Below are 25,953 nucleotides of genomic sequence, written 5' to 3' on the forward strand. Positions count from 1 at the left end.
TTCTAATGAATTATCTGTAAATCTTCTTAGACTGTTTTTTGTAGACAGTTATTTTATCTACAAATACAGTTGTGTCTCTTCCTTTTAGATTTTTATACTTCTTTGTCTTTAACTTACAGCATCAGGTAGGTCTTCAGATACAATGTTGAACAGTAATTTCATAACAGGAGGCTCCTTCTCTTGTTTCTGACTTTAAAGCATTTCACCACTATGATGTTGGTTGTAGGTTTTTTGTTTATTTTGTTTTGTTCTTAGACAGCGTCTCACTCTGTTGCCCAGGCTGGAGTGCAGTGGCACAATCTCAGCTTACTACAACTTCCACCTTCCAGGTTCAAGCGATTCTCCCACCTCAGCCTTCCAAGTAGCTGGGATTAAAGGTGGGAGCCTCCACACCCAGCTGATTTTTGTATTTTTAGTAGAGATGATGTTTCACCATGTTGGCCAGGCTGGTCTCAAATTCCTGACCTCAAGTCATCTGCCCACTTCGGCTTCCCAAAGTGCTGGGATTGCAGGCATGAGCCACTACACCCAGTCAGTTGTAGGTTTTTGTTAGTTAGCTATGATAGACATTTTTAGTACCCAGCATCACATGCCCTCTCTCCATCTCTAATTACAGCTGCAGCTAGAGCGGACACTGGTGGCTCATGCTAACAGCATCTCACTTCACGCATGTGTCATGTGTCTTTCTCTTTTGCCCAGTGACTTCTCTGCAATAGCAGGCCTTCTCAGAAACCACAGGAGCCCACTCAGTCCTAGTGTGGGTACAACCTGGGAGTCCTGGGCTGGGGGTGTTAATGTTGCCTGTGGGCATCTGTCAATCATTGGTGGATGGTAGCTTATGAATAGAAGCCTCAGCCTCTAGTCTTTCTTTCCTCTGATGGACAATTCTTTGTACGCTCCTAGAAGTCTCAGTGGTACTGAGACCTTCTTGCTTAGAGCAGCAATCTTGATAACACACCTTTATATTGGCTTGCCTTCCTTGCTTGTTTCATCCTCCTTACGGCCTCACTCCTACTTCCTGGAATCAACTCCCAAAAAGAGCACTTAGTACTTTGGTCTTGTCTTAACCTCTGTTGTCAAGAAAATCTAAAGAGGTGTCTTTTAATTTCATAGTTTCCAAGAGTTTTTATTATGGATTTCTAGTGAGTTTATCATGTCTGTTATGATTACCCTGTTTCTTTTATTTTCATCAGTTAATGTGGTTAATTACTTCAACAGAATTTCTTTATATTGCAACATCTTTTTATTCCTGGGATAAACCTTCCATAGTCATATTTTTTTGTTTCATTGTTATTTGGTTTTGAGGATTTATTTTTCCCTATTGGATTTTATTTGCTAACATTTATTTAGGAGTTTTATATTTGTATTTACATGTGAGATGCAGTCATAATTTTCTTCCCTTATATCTTCCTAATCCAGTCTTATGTAAAAGTTGCCTGCTCTCATTTCATTTTCTAAGATAGTTTGTATTAGAAAAGGATTATCTATTCCTTGAAGATTAGATAGATAAAATTTACTTGTAAAACCATGTAAGCCTAAGTTATTTGGAGGTTGAGGGAAAGGGAATAAAATTTTAAATAATAGATTAATAATTTTTAGTGGTTATTGATTTGAAATTTTTTGTTTGTTTTGTTGTTTTGTTTTGTTTTTTGAGACAGAGTCTCGCTGTGTTGCCCATGCTGGAGCACAGCAGCACGATCTTGGCTCACCACAATCTCCATCTCCCAGGTTCAAGCAATTCCCTGCTTCAGCCTCCTGAGAAGCTGGGATTACAGACGGGCACCACCATGCCTAATTTTTGTATTTTTAGTAGAGACGGGGTTTTACCATGTTGGCCAGGCTGGTCTTCAACTCCTGACCTCAGGTAATCCGCCCACCTTGGCCTCCCAAAATGCTGGGATTACAGGCATAAGCCACTGCACCTGGCTTTTTTTGTTGTTTTTCTGGTTTTGGTTGGAGTGCAGTGGTAAGATTTCTGCTCACTGCAACCTCAGCCTCCCAGGTTAAAGCAATCCTCCCACCTCAGCCTCCTGAGTAGCTGGGACCAGGAGATGCCACCATGCCTGGCTAATTTTTGTATTTTTTGGTAGAGACAGGGTTTCACCATGTTGGCCAGGCTGGTCTCAAACTCCTCACCTCAAGAGATCTGCCTCCTTTGGCCTCCCAATGTGCTAGGATTACTGATGTCATCCACCGTGCCTGGCCTGAATGTTTTCTTTCCTTCTTTTTTCTTTTTTTGAGACAGGGTCTTGCTCTGTCACCCAGGCTAGAGTGCACTGGTGTGATCATAGCTCACTGCAGCCTTGACCTCTCAGGCTTACGTGATCCTCCTACCTCATGCTCCCAAGTAGCTGGGACCACAGGTGTGCGCCAACACACCTGACTAATTTTTTAATATTCTATTGGGACATTGTCTCCCTATGATGCCCAGACTGGTCTCAAACTCCTGGGCTCAAGTGATCCTCCCACGTCTACTACCTAAAGTGTTGGGATTATAGGCGTAAGTCACCACACCCAGTCTGATTTGAACTTCTGTATTCCCAGGGCTATTTTGATGATTTATATTATTCTGGAAATTTTTCCATTTCATTGAAGTTTTTTAATTTATAGGCTCTAGGTGGTTTAATTTATTAAAGTATTATTTATTCTGTTCTAGTTCTTTTTTTTAGAGATGGGTCTCACTGTCACCAGACTGGAGTGCCGCAGTGCAATCATGGCTCACTTCAGCCTCGACCTCCTGAGCTCAAGTGATCCTCCTGTCTCATCCTCCTGAGTAGCTGGGACTAAAGGTGTACATCACCACACTCAGCTAATTTATATTTTATTTTTTGTAGAGATGGGTCTCAGTGTGTTGCTTAGGCTGGTCTCAAACTCTTGGCATCAAGTGATGCTCCTGCAGCCTTGACCTCTCAGTCTCAAAAATCCTCCTAGCCTTAGGCTCAAGTGATCCTCCTAGCCTCAGGCTACCTCAGAGGCTAGGAGGATCACTTAGGCCAAGAGTTTGAGACCAGCCTGAAACTGCTGGGATTATAGGCATGAACCACCATGCTTAGCCTCCCTTTTCATTTCTAGTATTTTGGTGCCCTCTCCCTTTTCCCTTTAACAGTCTTGCTAATGCTTTGTCTTTTCCATGTGTCTACAAAGAACCAACTTTTCATTGTAATCCCTTTCTCTCCTGCTTCTAGATTACTAATTTCTTCTTATTGTGACCACATTCTGGTTCAGAGGATGTATCTTCTTCTAACTGTTATTCCAGCTTTATATAAGCATCTCACAGGCTGTGAGCATAACTTTTTCTACCCAAGTTTCATTTTTATTTCATTTATACTTTGGGAACTGTACTCTCAGCCACTTCTGCCAATTCTCAGACATGGAACCCAACAAGCCTACATCTTTAGTCTCAACTACTCCGTTGTGTTTCTATTTAGTTATAGTCCATGAGGGTTTTAATCTTAATCTTAAGCACAGCAATATTTTAAGTATTTTCTCTTGTTATAGCTTATCTATAATTGCATTGCAATGTATTTTAGGAGTGGTGGTTAAAGTGTAAACTTCCAACACCATCTTGGCAGAAGGTCAAGCAACTACTGTTCTACTTCCTTTTAGAATTAGAAATTATTGGCTGTGTGTGGTGGCTCATGCCTGTAATCCCAGAACTTTGGGAGGCCAAGGCAGGCAGATCACTTGGGGCCAGGAATTTGAGACCAGCCTGGCCAACATGGCAAAACCCCATCGCTACTAAAAATACAAGAATTAGCCAGGCATGGTGGTGCACACCTGTAATCCCAGCTACTTGGGAGGCTGAGGCCTGATTCTACTTGGGAGAACTGCTTGAACTCAGGAGATGGAGGTTGCGGTAAGCTGAGATCACATCACTGCCCTCCAGCCTGGGTGACAGTGTAAGATTCTGTCTCAAATTAAATAAATAGAAACCATTTATCTGTTGAGAAAAATGGAAATAATTTTGTAGTTCCTAGAGTAGATTTTAGCAAATTCTATGAATAAAAGTTATTTTTTTTTTCCTTTAGGATGTTTAAAAGTTAAAGTTATGTCAAAACTGTTTAGGAAGTGTGTAAGGTCAAAGGACCTTCACCAAAAAGCCAAAAACGAATACCCAGCCCAGTGGCCTGAGAATGGACACAGAGGTAGCAAGGCAGTCAGATGATGCCCAGGACACAGAGAAGGCATCTTCAGATGATTCTAGCCTGAGCTCAGGAAAGATAAGTTAGGAATTAAGGCTGCATATGGATATTCAGGAGGAGTACTCACCACCCTCCTTGCTGGCTGTGTCTCAGCAGGTTTCTCAGGTCGGCAGGAGCTTCTGGTAGGACTTTAGTGTGAAGAGGAGGAAACTTATGAAATCTGTTACCACCCACAGAGTGAAACCCCTACAGGGATCTCGGTCACTTCTAGAACCAACTTTAACCTACAGTATGAGGTTGAAGGCATAGAACCATTTTGTTCTGAACACGCAGAAGAGCTTCAGGGACAGTCTATTGAGGATGATGAAAATATGATCCTTGTTGACATTTTATGATGAAGACATAGATCCGATCTCTAGAGAAGATTGCTCTGATCAACAGCACAATTGTTGGACATCGTTTTAGGACCTCACAGGACTTCAAGAGCATAAGCAGAACCATTTAGGGGAGGATTCCTACTGTCACCCCACTGTGGCAAGGAATTATTCTGGGCTGCCAACCTATGCATGCACAAATTGATTCACTCTGGAGACCAGCCATGTACGGACCTGAAAGTGATAAAGGTTTCATCCGCACAGTGGATGTTTGGAGGCACCTGTGTACTGTGCATGAGATGGAGTGCTCCAAAATGACTATGGAAAGTGTACTGTGAGAGATCCCTAGTCCACGGTACACCAAAGCCAGCACAGTTCATATGAACAAAACACAGGGAAGGAGGACTGCAAACCACACATCTGTCCTCTCTGCTGTAAGGGTTTTCACAAATCAAACCTGCTGTCAAGACTTAAGGTGGCCCCTCAGCAGAGCAAGCCATAAAAGTGCCAAGAGTGTGGTGTGGCCTTTGTCCAGGTGGTCAGGTTAAAAAGATATCTATAAATGCACTCTGGACTGCAGTCTTTCTACTGAGTGTGGGGGACTTTCACTCAGCTGGCATCCCTGCAACCCTCAGCAGATTCATTCTGGAGAGAAAGCAGTCTCCTGTGCTTCCTCTGCTCATGCTGTCACTCAGCTAGGGACGTTGAAGAGGCATGATGGACTCATGAAGTGGAGGGACCCTAGTGGCTGAGCTGTCAAGTTTATCTTCACCTTTTGTTTTTATGTCTATTAAGATCTACTCAATAAAACAAGTTTTCTGTCACTAACTTACTCAGTTCAGGCTTTTCCTCCAGACCCTGCCTCTCATGAATGGCTTGAAATCAATCTAAGAATGCAGTTTTTCCCCCTCAGAAATGCCATGGTTATTTCTAGCAGGAATAAGATAGGTATTTACTGATATAGATAATACTGTTATTAATGGCTGAAAATTGAATATATTATTACAGTTGAGTTTATCAACAATTTTTATAGTTGATAAACTCAACTGTAAAAGTTATTTAATTCTCAGATAAATAAGCCTTACCAAGAAGCCGAGACATTTTCGTAATCTGGTATTCTGCTTGGTTTCTGAAGGACTAGTCTTTACTGAAGTTTTCCGTAATTGCAATCCCTGCGATGCTTTGCATGCAGTTCTGAATGTAAATGTAGCCTCTTTCCTCAAGTCCATTGGCAGTCTGGTTTACCTTTGTCGTTAATTATTGTACTTTTCAAAAGAAAGTATTTATTTTTCTTAAAAGCTGTGACAATACTTATTTGGATGATTTTTCAAACTACATATACAATTTTATATATTCCAAGAGTAATCGTTACATTTATAAGACAGAACATGACTGATTTCCTGTATCAGTAATACATTCATTTCAGTATTTGAAGAAATTTGTTTACCCCTTTGGAGTATAAGTTGTCTTAGTTATCTTGTTTGTTTTTTCTTTTAAAAATTATCCAAAAGATAGTCTTTGATAGGGCTTACTTTGCAAGTCTGTGTTAGCCCTTTTGCTATTATAACTGATTTAAGTTCCTGGGTTTTGGTGCCGGAGACATATTTGGAAGTGGAATTCAAAAGAGAATCTTAATTTTAGGCCAGTTGATGAGCTTCAGGAGGCCTGTGACTCCTTGAAATTGTAACACAAAACATCAGTAATGAGGGGTTTTTGATAGGGTCCGCAGCTTTTATTGGATTCTTGTGATTGTATTGAAGTAGCTTGTGATTCAAGAAAAGGTTCAGAAGCACTTTCATCATGAAGATTTAGGAAACAGTTGCAGATCTAATTGGTTATAGCATTTTGGAAACTCGAGTGATTTTCAGACTCACTCACTCTAATTTCATCCTTATCCTTAGTTCTTTACTACTTTTCTCAGGACTGGTATATCAATACAAAAGCACCATCTTTAGTATACTTGTAATAAATGCTTTCCTTCACATTTGTAATTATACGGGCAGTAATCCTTTGCATGGTGTTTCCTTTTCTGCAAAATGGGGATAATATTATAATACAGCCCTCAAAGGATTGTGTTTTAGGCTCTGGAGAACTAGGAATTTCTCCCCTTTCTAGGGAAGACCATACATTGATTTACTTATCTCTGAATTAAGAATTGAAATATACCAAGAAAGAGAGTGACCAAAAGGGATTCATACTTACAATTCCTTATCAGATGTGATGCTGGTGTTCAGATATTTCTGCCGCCTTCTCAAAGGCTTCCTCTTCCTGGGTCCTAGAGCTATTAAGGCTCACTTGGCAATGGGACAGATTACACAAGGGTATCCATGCAACAACTGGGCCTCAACCAGCCTTAGTGGGTGGCCATTGGAGAGAATGTGGCAAGAGGAAGCAGACATGTTTCCAACCCTTCTGGCAATTTACTTAGGGCAGAAATCAGGGCTTACGGTGACAATGAGTGACTAGTCTCTTACTCGTTAGGAGGAAATTGTTCTTTATATTATTGTTTGTTATCTATTGTGGCATTACAAATTACCAACCAAAATTCAACATCTTAAAAAAAACGAGCATTTATTATTTTACACAGTTTCCAGGGATCAGTAATTTGAGAGCCACTTAGCTGCACAGTTCTAGCTGTTAGTCTTTCATGAGGTTTCAACCAAGTAGTCAGCCAGGTCTCCAATCAACTGAACTCTTGACTGGGGCTAGGGGATCCACTTACAAGCTCACTGATGTGGCTGTTGGCAGAACACCCCAGTTCCTCACCACAGGGCCTCTCTACAAGGCTGCTAATGACATGGTGGCTGTCTTCTGCCAGAGCAAGTGAATGAGGGAAAAAGAGAGAGAAAGAGAAACAAAGCATCCTATGGAAGCCACAGTACTTTTTATGCCTAGCCTCCAAAGTCACACACCATCACTTCTGCTTTATTCTGTCCATTAGAACCGAGTCACTAAGTCCAGCCCACACTAAAAGGGAAGGAAACTAGGCTCCACTCTTAAAGGGAGGTATGTCAAAGAATTTGTGAACACATTTTTAAAACCATCACAGTGATGATGGAAAATAAAAATGTAAGCAGGCATAACTTCTAAACCAAAAGGCAAGACATTTGCTACACATTCTCCTTGTTGCAGACAGGCAGCCTATTCCTAGAAAGGACACATAGACCTTACTGACCTTTGCTTAACAATAACAGACAATAACCATTACCTATTAATCTTGATTGCATTCCTGGAAAGGAAAATTATTGCAGACCCCATGTGGGAATATTTTTCAAGGACCTTTCATAACAGATTGTTGTAGGAATTAATTGAGATAATGAATGTAGTGCCCGATCCCTAAAAAGTGTTCACTAAATGGTAGCTATTTTTATCCTTTCACCAAGCCTTATTAACTCCACCCCTGAAATCTCTGGCATCTTCTCATCTTACCTCTGTCCCCACTTGTCCTTGACTTCATCTGAACTACCACAAGAGAATCCCTGTATCCCTGTTTTTTGCTTCTTCCATGTCTTCTTTGTTTTTAAGAGGTTTTTCTTTAAATCTTAGTGATAACTTATATTTTATAGCAGTTCTATTCATTTGCTGAAGCAATCTGCCGAGTTCCTGACACTCCTAAACAGTGAAACTCTGAACCAATTTGACTGAAAGTTGTAGGGTGGGGGTGGTTAAGGAGAAAAATGAGGAGGAGACAGAGATAAAAACATTATCCAGACAGTGGAAAAATGGTACTGGCATGGTTTAATGCAGAATGGAGAGAGGGAAATTGATGTTAAAAATGAGCTTTCCTCTCAACTTAAAACAGCTGCCCTCTTCTGGTTTGATGAAACATTGAGTCACTCCATCTTTGGCAATATGTTCATGGGTCATTGAGTTTGTAGTTCGTATTCTAGTTCTAAGTCTAGCAATGACATCTGCTTGAGTGTTCTGGCAATTACACTAATGCTTTACACAAAATTTTCTTCCAAGCAAGATTTTTTAAGGTCTAGTTGGAATTCCTGGGTGATCTATTGTGTTCATATCAGGTTAATATAGCTTTTCAATGTGCATGCATTTAGATTATGGAGTGTGTAAATGTTGAGTGCCAAGATTAATTGCTGGTATATTTTTCTGTGTAAGGCACAGGCACAGAATGTTTCTTTAGTCAGTGATATGAAACAACAGTGGGCCTTCAAGGAAGTATTACTCCTTTAACTGCAATTTATTTCCCCTGGCTAGATTATTGACAATTTCCAAGGCATTAATGATTAAGAGCTGCCAACCCAGACTCTCCCAGATTCATTAAGTCATTCACAGGTCTTTGTTCCTGAGTCATGCCATGATTTCTGCTGTGCTATGTTTCAATTTTTATCATCGTTTGAATTTATTGTCATCCACTTTAAAAACGCATATCAACAACTCCATTCCAAACACAGGCAGTTGACCCTGTGAACAGTCTCTGGAGCAAGCATGTCTACATGTCAAATCATTACTATGCCAGCCACTTTCTAGCTGTGGTATCTTTCTCCCTTGATTTCCTAATCTTAAAAAAATGGGGATAAGAATCACCATAAGTTTGCTTTAAAATCTACAGTTAACATATATAAAACACTTAGAACAGTTCCTGGCACATACTGAACACAATGTAAGTGTTGGCTATTATTATGATCTAAAGAATACGAGTCATGATCACTGTAGACAGGTGAACCCATCAGGGGAATTTTTATTAAGTGGAAACTTACAAATGAACATTTTTACCGGGTATATTCAAATTAATGTTGGCAACCTATACTGTGGAAACAGCATTAAGCCAGAGAGAAGCTTTAAATTTTTTTTGTCACCAAGAAGGCCTTGCTCCTATTTTATTTATTTTGAGATAGCGTCTCACTCTGTCACCCAGGCTGAATTGCAGTGGCATGATCACAGCTCACTGCAGCTGCCACCTCTTAGGCTCAAGTAATCCTCTTGCCTCAGCTTCCCCAGTAGTTGGGACTATATGTGTGTGCCACCACGCCTAGTTCATTTGTTTTGTTGTTGTTTTTTGAGATGGAGTTTCCCTCTTGTCACCCTGGCTGGAGTGCAATGGTGCGATCTTGGCTCACTGCAACTTCCGTCTCCTGGGTTTAAGTGATTATCCTGCCTCAGCCTCCTGAGTAGCTGAGACTACAGGTGCCTGCCACCATGCTCAGCTAATTTTTGTAATTTTAGTAAAGATGAGGTTTTACCATGTTGGCCAGGCTGGTCTTGAATTCCTGACCTCAGGTGATTCACCCGCCTTAGCCTCCGAAAGTGCTGGGATTATAGGCATGAGTGACCACATCTGGCCAACCTGGCTCATTTTTAAATTTTTTTATAGAGATGGGGGTGTCACTATGTTGCCCAGGCTGGTCTCAAGCTCCTGGGATCAAGTAATCCTCCCATCTTGGCCTCCCAAAGTGCTGGGATTACAGGAATGAGCCACCACATCTGGCTTTATCCTGATTTTTAATTACATAATAGAGAAATAAGATTGTCTGCTGTGATGTACAGTGGGTTAATAGAAAACCGGAAAGTAGCTCAGCATAATTTGGGGCACAAATGCAAGATAGAATAACCTGTCTTCAAGCATTGATTCTTCTCCAAAGATGTGATTCAACTGCCCCCACTTTGAATGGACAGACTCTACTGGGCAGAATTTGTCCCAAGCCACCTCACAGCTGGTTGGCTTCTGTTTTGTCCACTCCATGTACTGTTGCCTTCTACTTGTGTACCACTGTCTGGTCCAGTGATCTGTGACTACTGGTTCCAATGGGATTCCTTTCTTCTCTAATACCTACTCAGCATGACCCTTGCAGTTGATGTGAGAAAAGACTGGTTGAGACAATTTTCCTTAAAATCTGAATTGTTTTGTGATAGGCCTGAAGGACTAATGAACTTCTCTTGGACCTATTCAGTATATTCTACCCCTTATATTCCAGAAACATAGTATACAGCACCAAAGATACCCAGCACAAGCAAATCCGGCTTTTCTGCCTATTAACAAGTACACTCACTCCTTCTCCAAAGCTATGCCCATGTGGAAGCCATACCTAGATACCACACTGCAGACCTTTATCAGTATTCAAGGTTAGGGTGCAGCAAGTTATATGGTTAACAAACAGCCCGGTGATTCCTATGCAACCAGGCTTAGGGGAACAACTCCATAAAAATTATAAAACAAAACCAAATTTTTTAATTTATAAAAACTATACTAATGACCATCTTTAAGAAAGGATGCAATGAAAAGGAGTAATCCTTCAGTCTTCAAATACTGTATTGATTATCTAGAAAAAAAAGTTAGCTTTTGCTCTCTTCATAGTCACAATTTCATCTTGTGACTTATCTACCAATTTAAAGCTCTTGCATTCAGCCAAAGTTTCCATCATATAGTAGGATCACTCTAACTTTTACCTATTACTATCACTTCTATTTTGCCCATGCAGATGCAGAAGCTGAAGCCCAAGGTCACATCAACAGTAAAGGGTGGGGACCGACCCTTTTATTAAGGTTACCTTGGTCAAACAAGACACAAGACTATCTAGTTATCTAGCTGTCTAGCTCTCTCTCGCTCTCTCTTACTTCTCTTTCACGCCCCCATGTGTCATGAGAATGATATTTAGAGGTCACACCCTAGGTCCAAATCAGGTGGAACCTAAGAGAAATTCAGATCTGGCATTCTTTGGTGGCAATTTTAGGAATATACTGAAGGTACTCCCCCCAGAAGGGCACTATAGCTTCTTATGGAATATCTTATTTAACTTCGGTAAGATAAGAAGTGCCATTTGCCTACGTGCACCAAGGACATCTGTGGAGCCATAGATTCCTCACAGTTGAGGTTCAGCTAAGAACTACTGACTTTATACAGATCACTATATGCATCAATACACTTTGAAGAATGGATGTTAGTAATGCAAACTTTGAAATAACCTCATTAGGTAACTGTGAGTCATGTAGGCTTTCATACCTGGTTTTAATGATTTGGAAATGCAGACAAGCCAATGGCACTTGGGCAAAGTGTGTTTTATTCACTTCAAGTCAAGGCTAATGATTCAGGCAAATGTAAATGAACCCAAAAGGTTTCATGAACCATGGTCAAGGCTTTGTGGAGAAATTATATATGTCTCTCTGTAAATGGGCCAATTGCTTTGTAAATATCACATATGACTTAAGCCCTCAGAGTGCAAACAGGAAAAAAGGCAGCCAGAGAGAAGGCACATATGAATTTTGTGGGTGAGACTCGGGTTAGATCTACGTACTAAATTCCACTATAAAGAGGAACGTGCTTCTTTTTCAGATGCTAAGGCCGTCCTGAACTTCCAGAATAACTGGAATAGGACATAAACCACCTTCTCTAAGATAAAGCCCTTCTCTACTTGAAAGCCAGGACTCATAAAGAAATATCCTAAGGGTAAAGCCATTTCTGCAGTCAACTGAAATGATGGGATGTTGGACTGAGTTTGAGTCCCTCCCACAAAGGCGTTGCTTTGGGGGAGTTCATCATAGGGACCACTTCTGGAGATTCCTTTATCTACGTAAAAAAAAAAAAAAAAAAACAAAAGCATCTTTCTCTAGAGAGTACTAGTCCTTCATTACTTCTTTTCAGTATTTGCATATGGCTTTGCGGGTAGGACAGGTTAGTCTTTTTCCCCACCTTATCCCTGGAGCCCTGCCCAGTGCCCAACATGTAATTCTAGAAGCAGTTTCTGATTGATTCAGGTTCCCCAACCCAAGGAACTCAACGTTTGATCAGCCCTCACTACTTCGTCTTTCCCTTTTCCAATTGTTTATGACCTCGGACACTCAGAACCACGATGTGAAACCACACACCTGGGTGCTCTCTCGGTGATGACTTTCTGTTCAACGGATCAAATATATAATCAAATGGACCACTCATGACCCGCGACCTACTGGGAGGCGAGGTTGACCAGTGAGGCTGGCAATACCATGTGAGTGGGTCCACCTGGGAAGGTTCCAAGTAATGAGGTCGACGACGATGCTGTCTTCACTCGTCAGAGGAGGAAGGGATGGGTTCCTTCTTGCAGGTGCGGTGCTTGGCTCGGTGTCGTTGGAGGTGATTGGACCGGGTGAAGGCCTGGCCGCAGTCCTTACACTGGTAGGGCCTTTCTCCATTGTGCATTCGTATGTGCTGGGCCAACTCAGAGTCAATGCGGAAGGCCCTGCCGCACTCGGCACAGAGGAATCCCTTCTCTCCGGAGTGGATCTGTTGGTGCCGCTTCAGGGTCGAAGAGCGGGCAAAGGCCTGGCCACACTGCGTGCAAGGAAAGGGCCTCTCGCCAGTGTGGATGCGCTGGTGGCGCACGAGGCGCGAGGGCTGCGCGAAAGCCACGCCGCAGTCAACGCACTTGAAGGGTCTCTGGCCGGTGTGCAGCGTCTGGTGCTCGGACAGGTTGGAGGACTTGGTGAAGCACTTGCCGCAGGTGGGGCAGGGGAAGGGCCGCTCGCCCGAGTGCACGCGCTGGTGCTCCACCATGCGGCTGGCCACAGCAAACTCCCGGTCGCAGGCGGGGCAGCGGAAGGGCTTGGCGCCCAGGTGCGTGCGCTGGTGGCGCAGCAGCGACAGCGGCTTGTTGAAGGTCTGGCCGCACTCGGAGCACGGGAAGGGCTTGTTGTTGCTGTGCATGTTGCGCTGGTGTTTGCGCAGGTCCGAAGAGCGCACGAAGGCCTTCCCGCAGTCTGGACACGGGTAGGGTTTCTCGCCTGTGTGGGTGCGGATGTGCTTCCGGTGGTCGGAGGACCAGGTGTAGGCCTTGTCGCAGAAGGAGCATTGGTAGGGCCGCTCGCCCGTGTGCAGGCGCCTGTGCTGCTGGAGCGTGCCGCGGTGGGAGTAGGCCTTCCCGCATAGCTCGCACGCGTAGCGCTTGGCGCCGCCGCGCTTCTCAGCGGGGCTCAGTGGCTTGCTGGGCTTCTGGAAGGCTCGCCCGCCCCGCAGGCGCCTGTACGGACGCGCCTCAGCCTCTCCGTCCTCGCGCCCGCCCGCCTGGTTCTGTACTTTCCTGCTGATTCGCGCTTTTGCCAGGACCGCAGCAGTCAGGCTGGCTGGGGTGGCCGACGCCTGGGCTGGTGTGTGTGTCTCTTGCGTGGGGAGGTCCCAGTTGCTCCCTGGCCTGGGGAAACACAACAAAGAGTTCTCTGCGGACGTGTCTGCACTTTTGTGCGCACACAGATACTTTCCATTGCTGGGGAAGCTGGATGGGACAGCCAAGACTGTGTCCTGGTTGGCCCTCGAGTCTCCATCATCACCCGCAGGTAGTCGGTCCCCAAGAGGTTGCATCTGACCTAACTTGTGTGCGAGACCACTGGGAAGGGTACCCAGAGCTGTGCTTGCTCCTGGGGAACCCTGGGTCTGGTTGATCTTTGCCACATCTCTGCTCCCGCTGGCTTTCTCAGACATTTCCACTGGTTTCTGCCCCATGCCCCCAGCACTGGAGGAGTCAGAGAATTTCTCTTCCTCTTTGTCCAGTGGATGGGGCCATGGCAAGTCAGGATTGTCATATGTTACTGGGGAGCTGCCCCTTGGACTGGCCACCAGGTCAGCAGGCCCCTCTTTTTTGGCCTCCCCACCATCTTCATCGTCACTCTTTAAGTTCATGCTCAGCATCTGGGTGTCATGAGCCTCCTCAGTCAAGCTGCTGAGAGGAGACGCCTCTCCCCACCTGTCCTGGGAGTCCACTTGTGCCATGATGATGTTCAGGCGCTTCTGTTGCCTGCTCCTCTGTGGAGGAGTAGTCTGCTTGGCTTAGGATACCTGCAAAAATAAAAGTATGAAGAGAAAATCACAGAAAATGTACTTAATCACTTTCATGAGCAGAGGGATTGAGGTTCCCACTACAGCTCTGTTTCCAACTGGTCTCCATCCCAGGCATATTGTTGAACCTTACTGAGGACAGAGGCCTGGCTTTGCTGAGAATTCCAGTCATCCTTATTCCCTCTGGAGATCCCACTTGCTAGAAGCCCCAGGAGACCATCCTGTCAGGAATAGCCAGGGTGGGCCATTTGCTGGGTGCCAGCTGTGCCCTGCCCTATCTAGGGTGCTCATCACCAACCGCTAACCAAATGTGTCCTTTGTGAGCATGGGGGACAACTTGATGAGATGGTAGGAAGCAAGCTCTGGTCCTCCTAAGGCACTCTTCCAGTGTCCTCCACTCGGGAAGCTGGAAACCAGGCTGGCTCTTGCTTTCTCTGCCAGGAGTGGAAGTCTGCCATCCCATGATGGTGTCAGCCAGGGTTACCTCTCAGGCCCTGGGCTGTGTAGGCCACCTCTTCCAAAGATAAGGAGCAGCCCTTGGGAGAATGAGGGTGAGTCAGGAAGGCACCAGCTGCCCCTCACTGATTAAGCGGGGTTTCTCAGGCCCTTGTAACTTCTGAGGAACTCCTGCCAGGAAGGCTACCCATAAGCACCCAGGGGGCAGAAGATGCCCACTGAGAGCTTGACCTGTCTTTGAAATTTTGCTTCATCATAAACATTCAGGAGAGTTTTACATTTTATGTCGCATTTTTGTTTTTGTTTTTAATTGAGACGAAGTCTCGCTCTGTCACTCAGGCTGGAGTGTAGTGGCACGATCTTGGCTCACTGCAACCTCTGCCTCCCAGCTTCAGGTGATTCTCTGCCTCAGCCTCTTGAGTAGGTGGGATTACAGGCACCCACCACCATGCCTGGCTAATTTTTGTGTTTTTAGTAGAGACAGGGTTTCACCATCTTGGCTAGGCTGGTCTTGAACTCCTGACCTTGTGATCCACCTGCCTCAGCCTCCCAAAGTGCTGGGATTACAGGCGTGAGCCACTGTGCCCAGCCAGTCGCGTTTGTTTTATAGAAAATAGTATTAAAGTTACCTTGGGTTTAAATGTTTAGTCTTCCCCCAAGTGTGCCATACTGATCCCCTGGCATACCGCAGATGCCCGCTGGGGTACACATCTCCTGACTCAAGAAGCCAGATGTAGGATTTCAAACATAAGGCATGACACATGAGAGCCGTTTGGGTTTTATTTTCAAACTAATTTTATCTTAGCTTGAAGACATAGAGAAAGCCTGCTGGAGAATTGGTTAAAAAGGATTGGGTGAGTGACAGATTTTAAAGGAGTTACTAGGGAGGCAGGGTACTGAGGGCCTCTCAGGGGGGAAAGTTGTTGGCCAGAGGGCTAAATCTGCTTTAGTCTGGAGAGAAACTTCTGAGAATCCCAGAGGGAGTATTAAAACTCATTTTTCTGGGCACACATTATGAGCCAGGCACTATGTTGAGTGCTTCACAAACATAATTTCATTTATTCTTCTCAGCAAACTTTAAGATAGATGCTATTGGGAGGCCGAGGTGGGCAGATGATGAGGTCAGAAGATCGAGACCATCCTGGCTTACACAGTGAAACCCTGTCTCTACTAAAAATACAAAAGAATTAGCTGGTGGTGGTGGCGGAGCTTGCAGTGAGCCGAGATCGCGCTGAGATCGCACCACTGCACTCCAGCCTGGGTGACAGAGTGAAACTCCGTCTTAAAAAAAAAAAAAAAGAGAGATAGATGCTATTATTATTATATTATTCTTTCAATTTTACAGACCAGGAAACTGAGCTTTATTGAGGTTACTTACCTGCCCAAGGCCACACAGCTCATAGACAGCAGCAGTGGGGTTTCTCTCTAATTTTAAGGCCATTAAGCCCCAAATGGTCCTGCCTCCCAGCTGTGGCCTTCAGACTGAAGCTTGCTCTGGGGCTGGGCTCTGCCCAAGAGCAGCTGCAGCATCCTGGGGTGAAGAGCCGTGGCTTTCTGTAGGCATCAAAGCCCCTTGTGTTTTCTGGGCCAAGGAACCTTGGCTACAGGGCCTCACTGCTGGGCTCCTCCCTGCTCTCATTGACCCAGATTGCCCTCCGCCAAAGAGAGAGGCCAGTGGTTGCCCATCAGAGCCAGGACCCATGTTGCAGAGACCACTGCCTGGGGTGCTCAAGAGTATTAGTCACTGAGTATTTACCTTCTGAAAGCTCCTTCTCTCTACCTCTGCCCACCTTTCACTGCCATCTCAGAAGGGATAAAAGGAGTGATCTTTGTATTTGGCTGGTCCAGTTACCCTATCCCCATCTCATTAAACTGTTCTTTCCTGGTGTCTGCCTGATCTTGAGCCCAGTTACCCTGTGTGTATGAAGAGGGAGCAGTATGGAGGAATCCTAACTTTCTACTCTGGATACGGAAGCCGTGGATGGAGGGAGGACACATTGCAGTTGTGACTGGAGTTCAGCATCTAATGTCTCTTTGTGCCCTCAAGCCCAGGGACCACTCCTCTTCCCTCACTGCTTCCCTCACCCATCACATGGCAGAGGGTAGCTGGCATGTCTTTTGACAGGAGCCCAGGTCTGACATATTTTCAGCATAGTGGATCTTAGGGAGTGAATGTGTAGTTCATAGAGGGGACATACCACTAGCCAACCTCATAGAACTTACTCAGACCAGCAGGCTTGATCTGGGGCTGTGGGTCCCCCAGCAGGGACAGCAAAGGAATGCTGGATTTGTATGAAACGCATGTCTTAGGTCTCTTTCTCTCTTTATGACAGCATACTGCCTGTTTCTGTGGCACTGTTCACAGATCACTGACTTTACCCGCTCTCCACCCTACCTCCAACACAAATACCCCATTTTCCACAGCCTGTGTCTCATTCTTTTCCTCTGGGCCACAGGGGAGCCTCCTTAGGGTGGCACACAGCCCTCCACTAGCTAACCAATCTCTTCTCCAGAGCCTGTCAGGGGACTCTCTTTTCAGATGAGGAATCCCTCCTCCATCTGAAGCCATATCCCCAGTGAATATGTCCTGCTTTCTTCCTCCTTTCGCTGCCACAGGCGTGCTCTCGACCACCAGGAAGACCCGGAGGCAGGCAGGGGCACAGGGAGAGATTTTCTGGCAGTCTACACAAATATACCTGGTCTGAAAGAGGAACACTGATGCCATGGTATGGCGGGCCTCTCTGCTCCCCAGATGTGCTAGTCCCCAGAGGCTGTTAGAGCACAGTCCTTTGCTGGAACTTCCTCTGCACTTGCCAGCTAGGAGTGGACCAAATGCAGCGTCTGGCTCTCCAACCTCATACATCCATCAACAGTCTGCAGAAGCCTACCCTAAGGGCTTGTTGCAACCCCAGGCCATACCCCTCTTCTTTCCTTCATTCTTTCCAGATTGTACTGAAGTCCATCCCAGGCGGCCACCTCCTTTCTCATCTGCTCACCACCTTCAGGCCTTGCTCTCCACTCCTGGCTCACACACAGACAGTTGCTTACCTGGGAAATGCAGACAGCAGTGTGGGCCCCCTGCCCTGGCTTCTGTGACACGTGAGCTCTCAGCAACAGGAACCAGAGTTGGGTACAAATCAGCAGAGATGGTGTCTCTGTCTCTCACGCTTTGTGTCCAGTCCAGCAGCTGCAGAGAGAGCCTCTGGAGGTGGGGCCAGTGTAATACACTCAACCTTCCTGCCTGCATCCAGAGAGCAGCCTGGGAAATAGAGTGGGGCTGCCCTCTCTCACTGCCTGAACCGATCCTCTGACTCCCTCTGCTCCTGCCTCCCCTCCCTGCCAAAGCCAGCCTTCCTTCCCTCCTCTCAGTCGTCCTGCATGTGGCTTTATGCCTCCTGTTCACTTTCACTCCTTCCTTCCACAGAGCAGTCCATCCTTTACTTTAGCCCTGGTATGCCCACAGGCCACATGTCACTTGTGGGCTTCCTGGGTAGCATGCTTTTTCCCTCCTGGAAGACAGAACAGAGTATTTGGCCTATATGCTCACCTCCCTATTCTAGTACCCACCTTTTGCAGGACTGTGAGTCACAGAATTCAGGGGTTGGGATTCCCAGAATTCTTTGCAGCAGCCCATTCATTGGCTCAAAGATGCCCCCAGCCTTTTAACTGGGAGTAGGGGTGCAGGGAGATGGTTTTCTGTCTTATGCATACAGATGCCAGGCCTGTCTGGGGTCTCTTTACACTTTCAGCATTGGTTCCCATGCAGGCTCATTTTGAAGAGAAGGATTGGCCCAAGGTAGAAGATTCAGTACATTGAGAATTTTTATCCACTCAAGTCTAATGTGCATTTATTAGGATGAACATTCACGGCATTAAAATAGGTGACGGAAGTGTGGTTCCTGTGACATCACTAGGTGGTCACAAAGTATACTGATTGACAGTAGGGTCTGGATCTGGGTTTGAATCTTACTACTCACTAGCTGTGTGATCTTGGGCAAGTTATTTAACTTCTGTGTGCCTTAGTGTCTTACTGCAAAACAAGGACTACGATACTGTTGCCATCATGGAAGTTTGGAGAGGATTAGATGAGATAACGCATGTAAGGAGCTTAGCTCAGTGTTTGGAACATAGCAAGTACCCAAAAACGTTAGCTGCTTTCATTGTTATTATTGATGATTTTTTTAATTTTATTTTAAGTTCCAGGATACATGTGCAGGATGTGCAGGTTTGTTACATAGGTAAACATGTGCCATGGTGGTTTGCTGAGCCTATCAACCCTTCCTTCACCTAGGTATTAAGCCCGGCATGCATCAGCTATTTTTCCTGATGCTCTCTCCACCCCGCATTCCCCCAACTGGCCCCAGTATGTGTTGTTTCCCTTCCTGTGTCCATATGTTCTCATTGCTCAACTCCCATTTATAAGTGAGAACGTGCGGTGTTTGGTTTTCTGTTCCTTTGTCAGTTTGCTGAGGATAATGGCCTCCAGCTCCATCCCTGTCCCTGCAAAGCATATGATCTTGTTATCTTGTTCCTTTTTATGGCTGCATGGTGTTCCATGGTGTATATATACCACATTTTCTTTATTCAGTCTGTCATTGATGGGCATTTGGGTTGATTCAAAGTCTGCTATTGTGAATAGTGCTGCATTGAACATATGCATGCATGTATCCTTATGACAGAATGATTTATATTCCTTTGGATATATTCCCAGTAATGGGATTGTGGATCAAATGGTATTTCTGGTTCTAAATCTTTGAGGAATTGCTACAGTCTTCCACAATGCTTGAACTAATTTACATTCCCACCAACAGTGTAAAAATGTTCTTATTTCTTCACAACCTCACCAGCATCTGTTGTTTCTTGACTTTTTGATAATCGCCATTCTGACTGGCATAAGATGGTATCTCATTGTGGTTTTGATTTGCATTTCTCTAATCATCAGTAGTGTTGAGCGTTTTTTCATATGTTTGCTGGCTGCATATATGTCTTCTTTTGAGAAGCGTCTGTTCACGTTCTTTGCCCACTTTTTAATGTGGCTGTTTGTGGGGGTTTTTGTACATTTGCTTAAGTTCCTTGTAGATTCTGGATATTAGACCTTTGTCAGATGGATAGATTGAAAAAATTTTCTCCCATTCTATAGGTTGTCTGTTCACTCTGATAGTTTATTTTGCTGTGCAGAAGCTCTTTGGTTTAATTCGATCCCATTTGTCAATTTTTGCTTTTGTTGCAATTGCTTTTGGCAATTTCATAAAATCTTTCCCTATGCCTATGTCCTGAAAGTTATTGCCTAGATTTTCTTCTAGGGTTTTTATAGTTTTGGGTTTTACATTTAAGTCTTTAATTCACCTAGCGTTAATTTTTGTGTAAGGTGTAAGGAAGTGGTCCAGTTTCAATTTTCTGCATATGGCTAGCCAGTTCTCCTAGCACCATTTATTAAATAGGGAATCCTTTCCCCATTGCTTTTGTCAGGTTTTCGGAATATCAGATGGTTGTAGATGTGTGGTTTTATTTCTAAGTTCTCTTTCTGTTCCATTGGTCTATGTGCCTGTTTTTGTATCAGACCATGATGTTTTGGTTACTGTAGCCTTGTAGTATAGTTGGGTAGCATGATGCCTTTAGCTTTGTTACTTTTACTTAGGATTGCCTTGGCTCTACAAGCTCTTGTTTGGTTCTATATGAATTTTAAAATAGTTTTTTCTAACTCTGTGAAGAAAGTCAGTGGTAGTTTAATGGGAATAGCATTGAATCTATAAATTGCTTTGGGCAGTATGGCCATTTTCACAATATTGGTTCTTCCTATTCATTATTGATGATTTTTTTGTTTTTAGGGAAGACATCATTCCAGGGCTTCTTTTACATCCCCGTGACCCTGTTGAAGCTGCAACTCTTCTGAACAGCAATTTTCAGAATGTGATCCAGAAAAACAGGTTTCACTGTCCCCTTGATGTTTTTAAGGCATGGTTTCAGAGGAAAGAGGCAGGCAGCAGAGACATACCTCTAAGTCTCTGAGTCTGAATATCTGGAATAGGGTTCAAATTCAGAAGTCCATAGAGCTACTGAAATAAAGTGCAGAATGTGGCAAATACATGGAATGTGCTGTTCTGACAAGAGGATTCTTAGTAGTCATCCATTTCTTGAAGGGGCCATGATCCGAAAAATGTCGAGAACCACTGGCATTTGGGGAGGGCATGGGATAGGGAGAATAGGTGAACACTTAAAATAGCTCCCATAGCCACGTTATCAGTTGGTGCTGCCACTAAACCGCATTCCAACATGGTTGCTCAAAATATCCCAAGTGTCCATATGGTACAGGCTTTGAGCTTCAGATATCTTTGGCAAGAAAGTACCTAATTCTTCACTGATTGTGAAGGAGCCTGTGGAGATGAAAGTTGGAGCTGGGATGAGTGTGTGTGTGTGTGTGTGTCCCTCCCATTCCCAGCCTCACAGCAATGGTACATTTATTGAGCAGTTACTAGTGCCAACACTATGCTAGCATGCCACACACAATGCCTCAATTAATCTTCATCACATCCTAATGAAGTAGCTACTACCAGTGTTACCCCCATTTACAGATGGAGGATACAGAGCCATAGGCAGCTTAAGGGCCACAGCCACACAGTGCCTACATAGTGGAGCTGCAATTTGAGCCAAGGTATCAGAGTCTGCACTCTTAACCACTACCACATTAGATTCCCAAACACTGTCCCTCAGAGCCTGTGCACTTGGCCTTTGCTTGACTCTACCCTTATTTCCTCCTGGAAACTCTTAGTCCCTCCTCCTCAAGGCTATATGACCTGGGTATCTGTGGTCACTACAGTCATTCCCCCAGAAGGCATTCTTCTCCCTCAGCCTTGCTGCCCAGAGAGATGGTTCCCACTAAGTGCCTGCAGAGTCTCCTCACCTATTCCTCATCCAGCCTGGACAGCCTGTTTTCCATCATGCTTTATTTCTAGAAACCGTAACAATTGAGTAACTACCAGACACCTTGGGACTTCCACGTTAAATTGACCGCGTGACTCCTCCTTGGTTTTCAAGACACACTGGTGTTACTATCTCACTGGTATGGGATAGGCCACCTAGTGGTGAATGGGACCAGCAGTGGCCTGGAGGCTAAATCAAGAGACAAGGTGTACACAAGCCCCTTATCTCCCTGAGTCACTTACCCTGATACATCCCCCAAGCCATCTTAAGAATGCTGTTTTGAAGTGCCATGGGCCTTTTATCTATGTGAGACTTCACCATCCTAATGAGTGGGTACATAGCAAGTGCAGATCAGGCCTCAGATTTGAATCCCAGGTCTTGCCTATCCCGCTAGTCAACTTATTGCTCAAACTCCAAGGGACAGGAATCCCTTTTGTTTCCTGGGTATGTTTCCCTTTTGACAGCACAAGCACATTTATTGTCTCATTTAATCTTCCCAACACTCGCTGTAAGGACCACCAGACATGGAGAGTGGAAGGCCCTTTCCCTAAGGCCACATCCTTTTCCTGCTTTTAAGAACTTTTGAAATCTGTATCATTCTGCCCAGTTCCTTAGGCATGGAAACAAAAGAGGTGTTCTTTTATGTATTTGTTATTATTTGCAAGTCTGCCTCTAAAATCTGGCAATTCCCCTGAGCTGCTGACTGGCAGTAGTGAAAACAAGGGTCTGCCTGCCTGTCTGGGAAGAGGAAAAGGGAGAGACTGAGGGAGGAACACAAGACATCTGGGAGAGAGAAGGGCATTTGGTGGGCATGGTGCAGGAGCTCATTTGTGCCAGTCAACGACTGGATGGGTGGAGTGGAGTGACATGTGGAAGATGAGCCTATGTTCTTACCCATGTTCTGCTGCCAGCTGTCATCACAGCACTCTGCCTGAGCTGCTTCCAAACAGTGTGAACGGTTGGTGAGGTACTATCTAATCTTCTACTTGCCCCAGCCCTTCATCATCCTTGAGGAAGAGTGATAGAGGCACTTAAGTGGCCAAGACATGGTGGAGACTTTACATATTGTTTTTCACGCAGGCATCAAACTTTCTTGAGTATGAATACACATGCAGAAAGCAGAATTGGACAGGCACTCAGTACACAATCTTGAGTCAGAAAGGCCTGGCTTTAAATACCACTTCTGTTTGTTGGATGATCTTAATCCATTTACTTCTTTGAGCCTCATGCTCCTCACCCATAAAATGGGAATAAGAATAATTTCATGACAGGGTTGTGAAATAACCTGAAACCACATTTTAAGAGCATTTGGTCTAGTTTTAGCTGTATAGTGGTTTTTCAATAAATTATAACCCTTATTATTGTTATCCTAGAGCTATTGGGAGCTTGCTGATATCTTTATTCCATCCCTGTTCTTCTAGAATGCTAGCCCTTAATTACTCTGCTTCCAGAAGGGTGTCATTCTCTGATTCTGGTCTCCTAGCCCTAAACATTCCCACTGAGAGACTGACCAAGCAGCCTTTTTTGAGGCCAATAACATTCCTAGAGCAGTGATGTCATAAACCTGGGCCTGTCACTGTGTGCTACACTTGGCACATGTGGCAATCAATGACAGAGTGGAAGGTTTGTGCTCTGGATGGGATGACGTTATATGGCAATGACGTCACATGTCAGTACTTCCTGGCACCCCCTGCGGAACAGTGCCAGGTAGAATGCCTTCTCTTCACTAACTCAACACCACCTGCCCCAGTGAAGGCTGCACAGTGTAGTGATGGATGGAGCATACAGGCTCTGACATCAGGCTACTTGGGTAAATCCTATTTCTACACCCTGCATGACTGTGAGCAAGTTGCTTAACCTTTCTGTGCCCCAATTTCTTTATCTATAAATTATGACTAATAATAATATTTAATATCTAGCTTATAGAGTTGTTGTGGGGTTAAATGAGATGGTGTGCTTTGCAGAGTACAAGGGATGGACAAGTGCCCAATCAGTATTAGCTAACAATACAGTATGGGGTAGGAAGTGGCCTCTACCTCCTATCTAAACAGCAGAGAACCTACCTCTGGTCTCCACTGGAGCCTTTTCCTCAAACTTTCTGAAGCCCTTACCCTGTGAATGAGCTATAACCAGGTCCTACTGGGGCAGTGGTTTCTGGAGTCACTTCTGTAGCTCACCAGAAGACCAGTCCTTTCCAAGCTTCTCAAGACCCACATTGTACTGTAGTGGCCCTGCTAGATGACCCCAGAAGCCTCTGGCCCAGGCCGAGGGAGGATAAGCTGCAAGCAGTGGGATGGGCTTCATTGCAAGCAGTGGGATGGGTTCATGGAACCCTCAGGGTACAAGAGGCTGAAGATTCCAATTGTCTACTGGCATAGCAGCGTATTGTCTTGGCCCACACTGGCTACCACACCTTTCAAGGCCACAGAGACTTCAGGCCTCCACTCCTCCACATTCCACCTCAGCCTTGGAACCTTGTAGAAAACTGAGGAACAACACACAAATGAGACTTCTGGGAATCTTCTATACCTTAGGTTTACCTTCTGACTTTGCTGGTCCTTCTGGGCTCAGGGATGGAAGGTCTGGGGAGGTTAGAAGGGAAGATACTGCTTATCTTTAATTAATCAACACATTGAAAAAGAACCCTCTGATCTCTTATATCAGTGGGAATCCCTACAACTGAGGCTTACCAGAGCCCAGGGGCATGATGAAGCTGTTGGAAATTTAAAAACAAAGGTATTGACCTCAGTATTTTTAATGAAGAGATCTAAGAAATTATCTAGTGCAGCCTCTCTATTTTACTGGTGTTAAGATTGAAATATTCATTTATTTGTTCCATCATTCATTTACTCACCAAACATTTGTTGAGCTTTACTATGTCAGTGTTTTTCAAACTGCAGGACACAATCTGTGAATATGACAGTGAATCATTTTAGTGAGCTGCAACCAACATTCTTTTTTAGAATAGATCAGAAGACGGTAGAATATATCAAAGTGTCTCACACATAAAAGTACAGTTTCATGTAATTTTTGTTTTAGGTTTATATACATAGTCTGACGGTATATAATGAAAACTGTATCTCATAGTCTGGTTTGCTCTGATTCTTGGTCAAACACAGTTGAAAAACATTGTACATTGCATCAACCCTGCTGTACATAAGAATAATCTGGGGCCAGGTGCAGTGGCTCACGACTGTAACCTGTAGTCCCAGCATTTTGGGAGGCTGAGGCGGGAGGATCCCTTGAGCCCAGGAGTTTGAGACCAGCCTGGGCAACATAGGGAGACCTCTCCTTCACAAAGAATTTTAAAAAATTAGCTGGATGTGGTGGTACGCACCTGTAGTCCCAGCTACTCAGGAGGCTGAGGCAGGAGGATCAATTAAGCTCAGGAGGTTGAGGCTACAGTGAGCCATGATCAAACCACTGCACTCCAGGCTCGGCAACAGAGTGAGACCAAGTCTCAAAAAAAGGAAAAAGAAAAGAAAATTTTCCTCTCTGTTCTTAGAAGAAAGAAAGAAAGAAAGAAAGAAGAAAAGAAAAGAAAGAGGCAAGACAATACAGAAAAGAAAAGAAGGGAGGAAGGGAGGGAGGAAGGAAGGAAGAAAGGAAGGAAAGGAGGAGGAAGGAAGGAAGAAGGAAAGAGGCAAGACAATACAGAAAAGAAGGAAGAAAGGAAAAAGAGAAAGGAAAGAGAGAGAAGGAAAGAAGGAAGGAAGGAAGGGAGGAAGGGAGGAAGGGAAGGAACGAACACAGGGGAGGGGCAGAGAAGGCGGAGGAGAAGGGGGAGGGGAGAGGGAAGATGGGGAGGGGAGTGAAGGGGAGGGGAGGAGAGGAGAAGAGAGAGGAAGGGGAGGGCAGGGGCCTCGCCACCATCCGGAATTCTCCGCCATATTCCCTGATCCTTGCTTACCGCCTTGGGCAGGTGCTACCTGTTTCTCTCCGGACCCGGCTGGAGCCTCCCGGCTCTCTGGCTCCTCCTCTGGCTCACTGGAACATTGCCGCTGGGAGCCTGGCTTCCAACACAGCTGCGGAGCTCCTGGCTGCGCTGTCCTCCAGGTCACACCACCTACATGCGCTGGCCAGGGTACAAGGGGCCTTTTCTTTCCAAGGCCCCCATCAGAACCACATGCCTCTCCTTGCAGCTGTCTAGCTCGGCTGCCTGAACACAGAAGTAATTCACAGGAGATGTGGAGGGGCGTTTGAGGTTTCCATAAAAACATACCTCCCTTTTCCTTTTTCAACTGCTGCACTGAGCGTAACCAGAGAAGACCTCTCTTCATAGCCCTCTGGCCACGGGTGT

General features: G+C 44.9%; 1 protein-coding gene across 1 annotated transcript; it reads right to left on the reverse strand.

The window, feature by feature from the left end:
* Nucleotides 1-10,715: 10,715 nt before the first annotated feature.
* Nucleotides 10,716-17,927, reverse strand: ZNF648 (zinc finger protein 648). Its single transcript, XM_033198502.1, has 2 exons — nucleotides 17,781-17,927; nucleotides 10,716-14,276 (listed from the first exon to the last, which is right to left on the reverse strand). The coding sequence occupies exon 2, from the start codon at nucleotides 14,208-14,210 to the stop codon at nucleotides 12,513-12,515; it is 1,698 nt and encodes a 565-aa protein (XP_033054393.1). The 5' UTR covers nucleotides 14,211-14,276; nucleotides 17,781-17,927; the 3' UTR covers nucleotides 10,716-12,512.
* Between the last annotated feature and the right edge of the window lie 8,026 nt (nucleotides 17,928-25,953).

Source organism: Trachypithecus francoisi, unplaced genomic scaffold (genome assembly GCF_009764315.1).
Source record: "Trachypithecus francoisi isolate TF-2019V2 unplaced genomic scaffold, Tfra_2.0 Lachesis_group5, whole genome shotgun sequence".
NCBI lineage: Eukaryota > Metazoa > Chordata > Mammalia > Primates > Cercopithecidae > Trachypithecus > Trachypithecus francoisi.

What these genes read in the sequence shown, in the direction of transcription:
- ZNF648 (XM_033198502.1), bottom strand. Translation starts at nt 14,210, where the DNA reads ATGGCACAAGTGGACTCCCAGGACAGGTGGGGAGAGGCGTCTCCTCTC.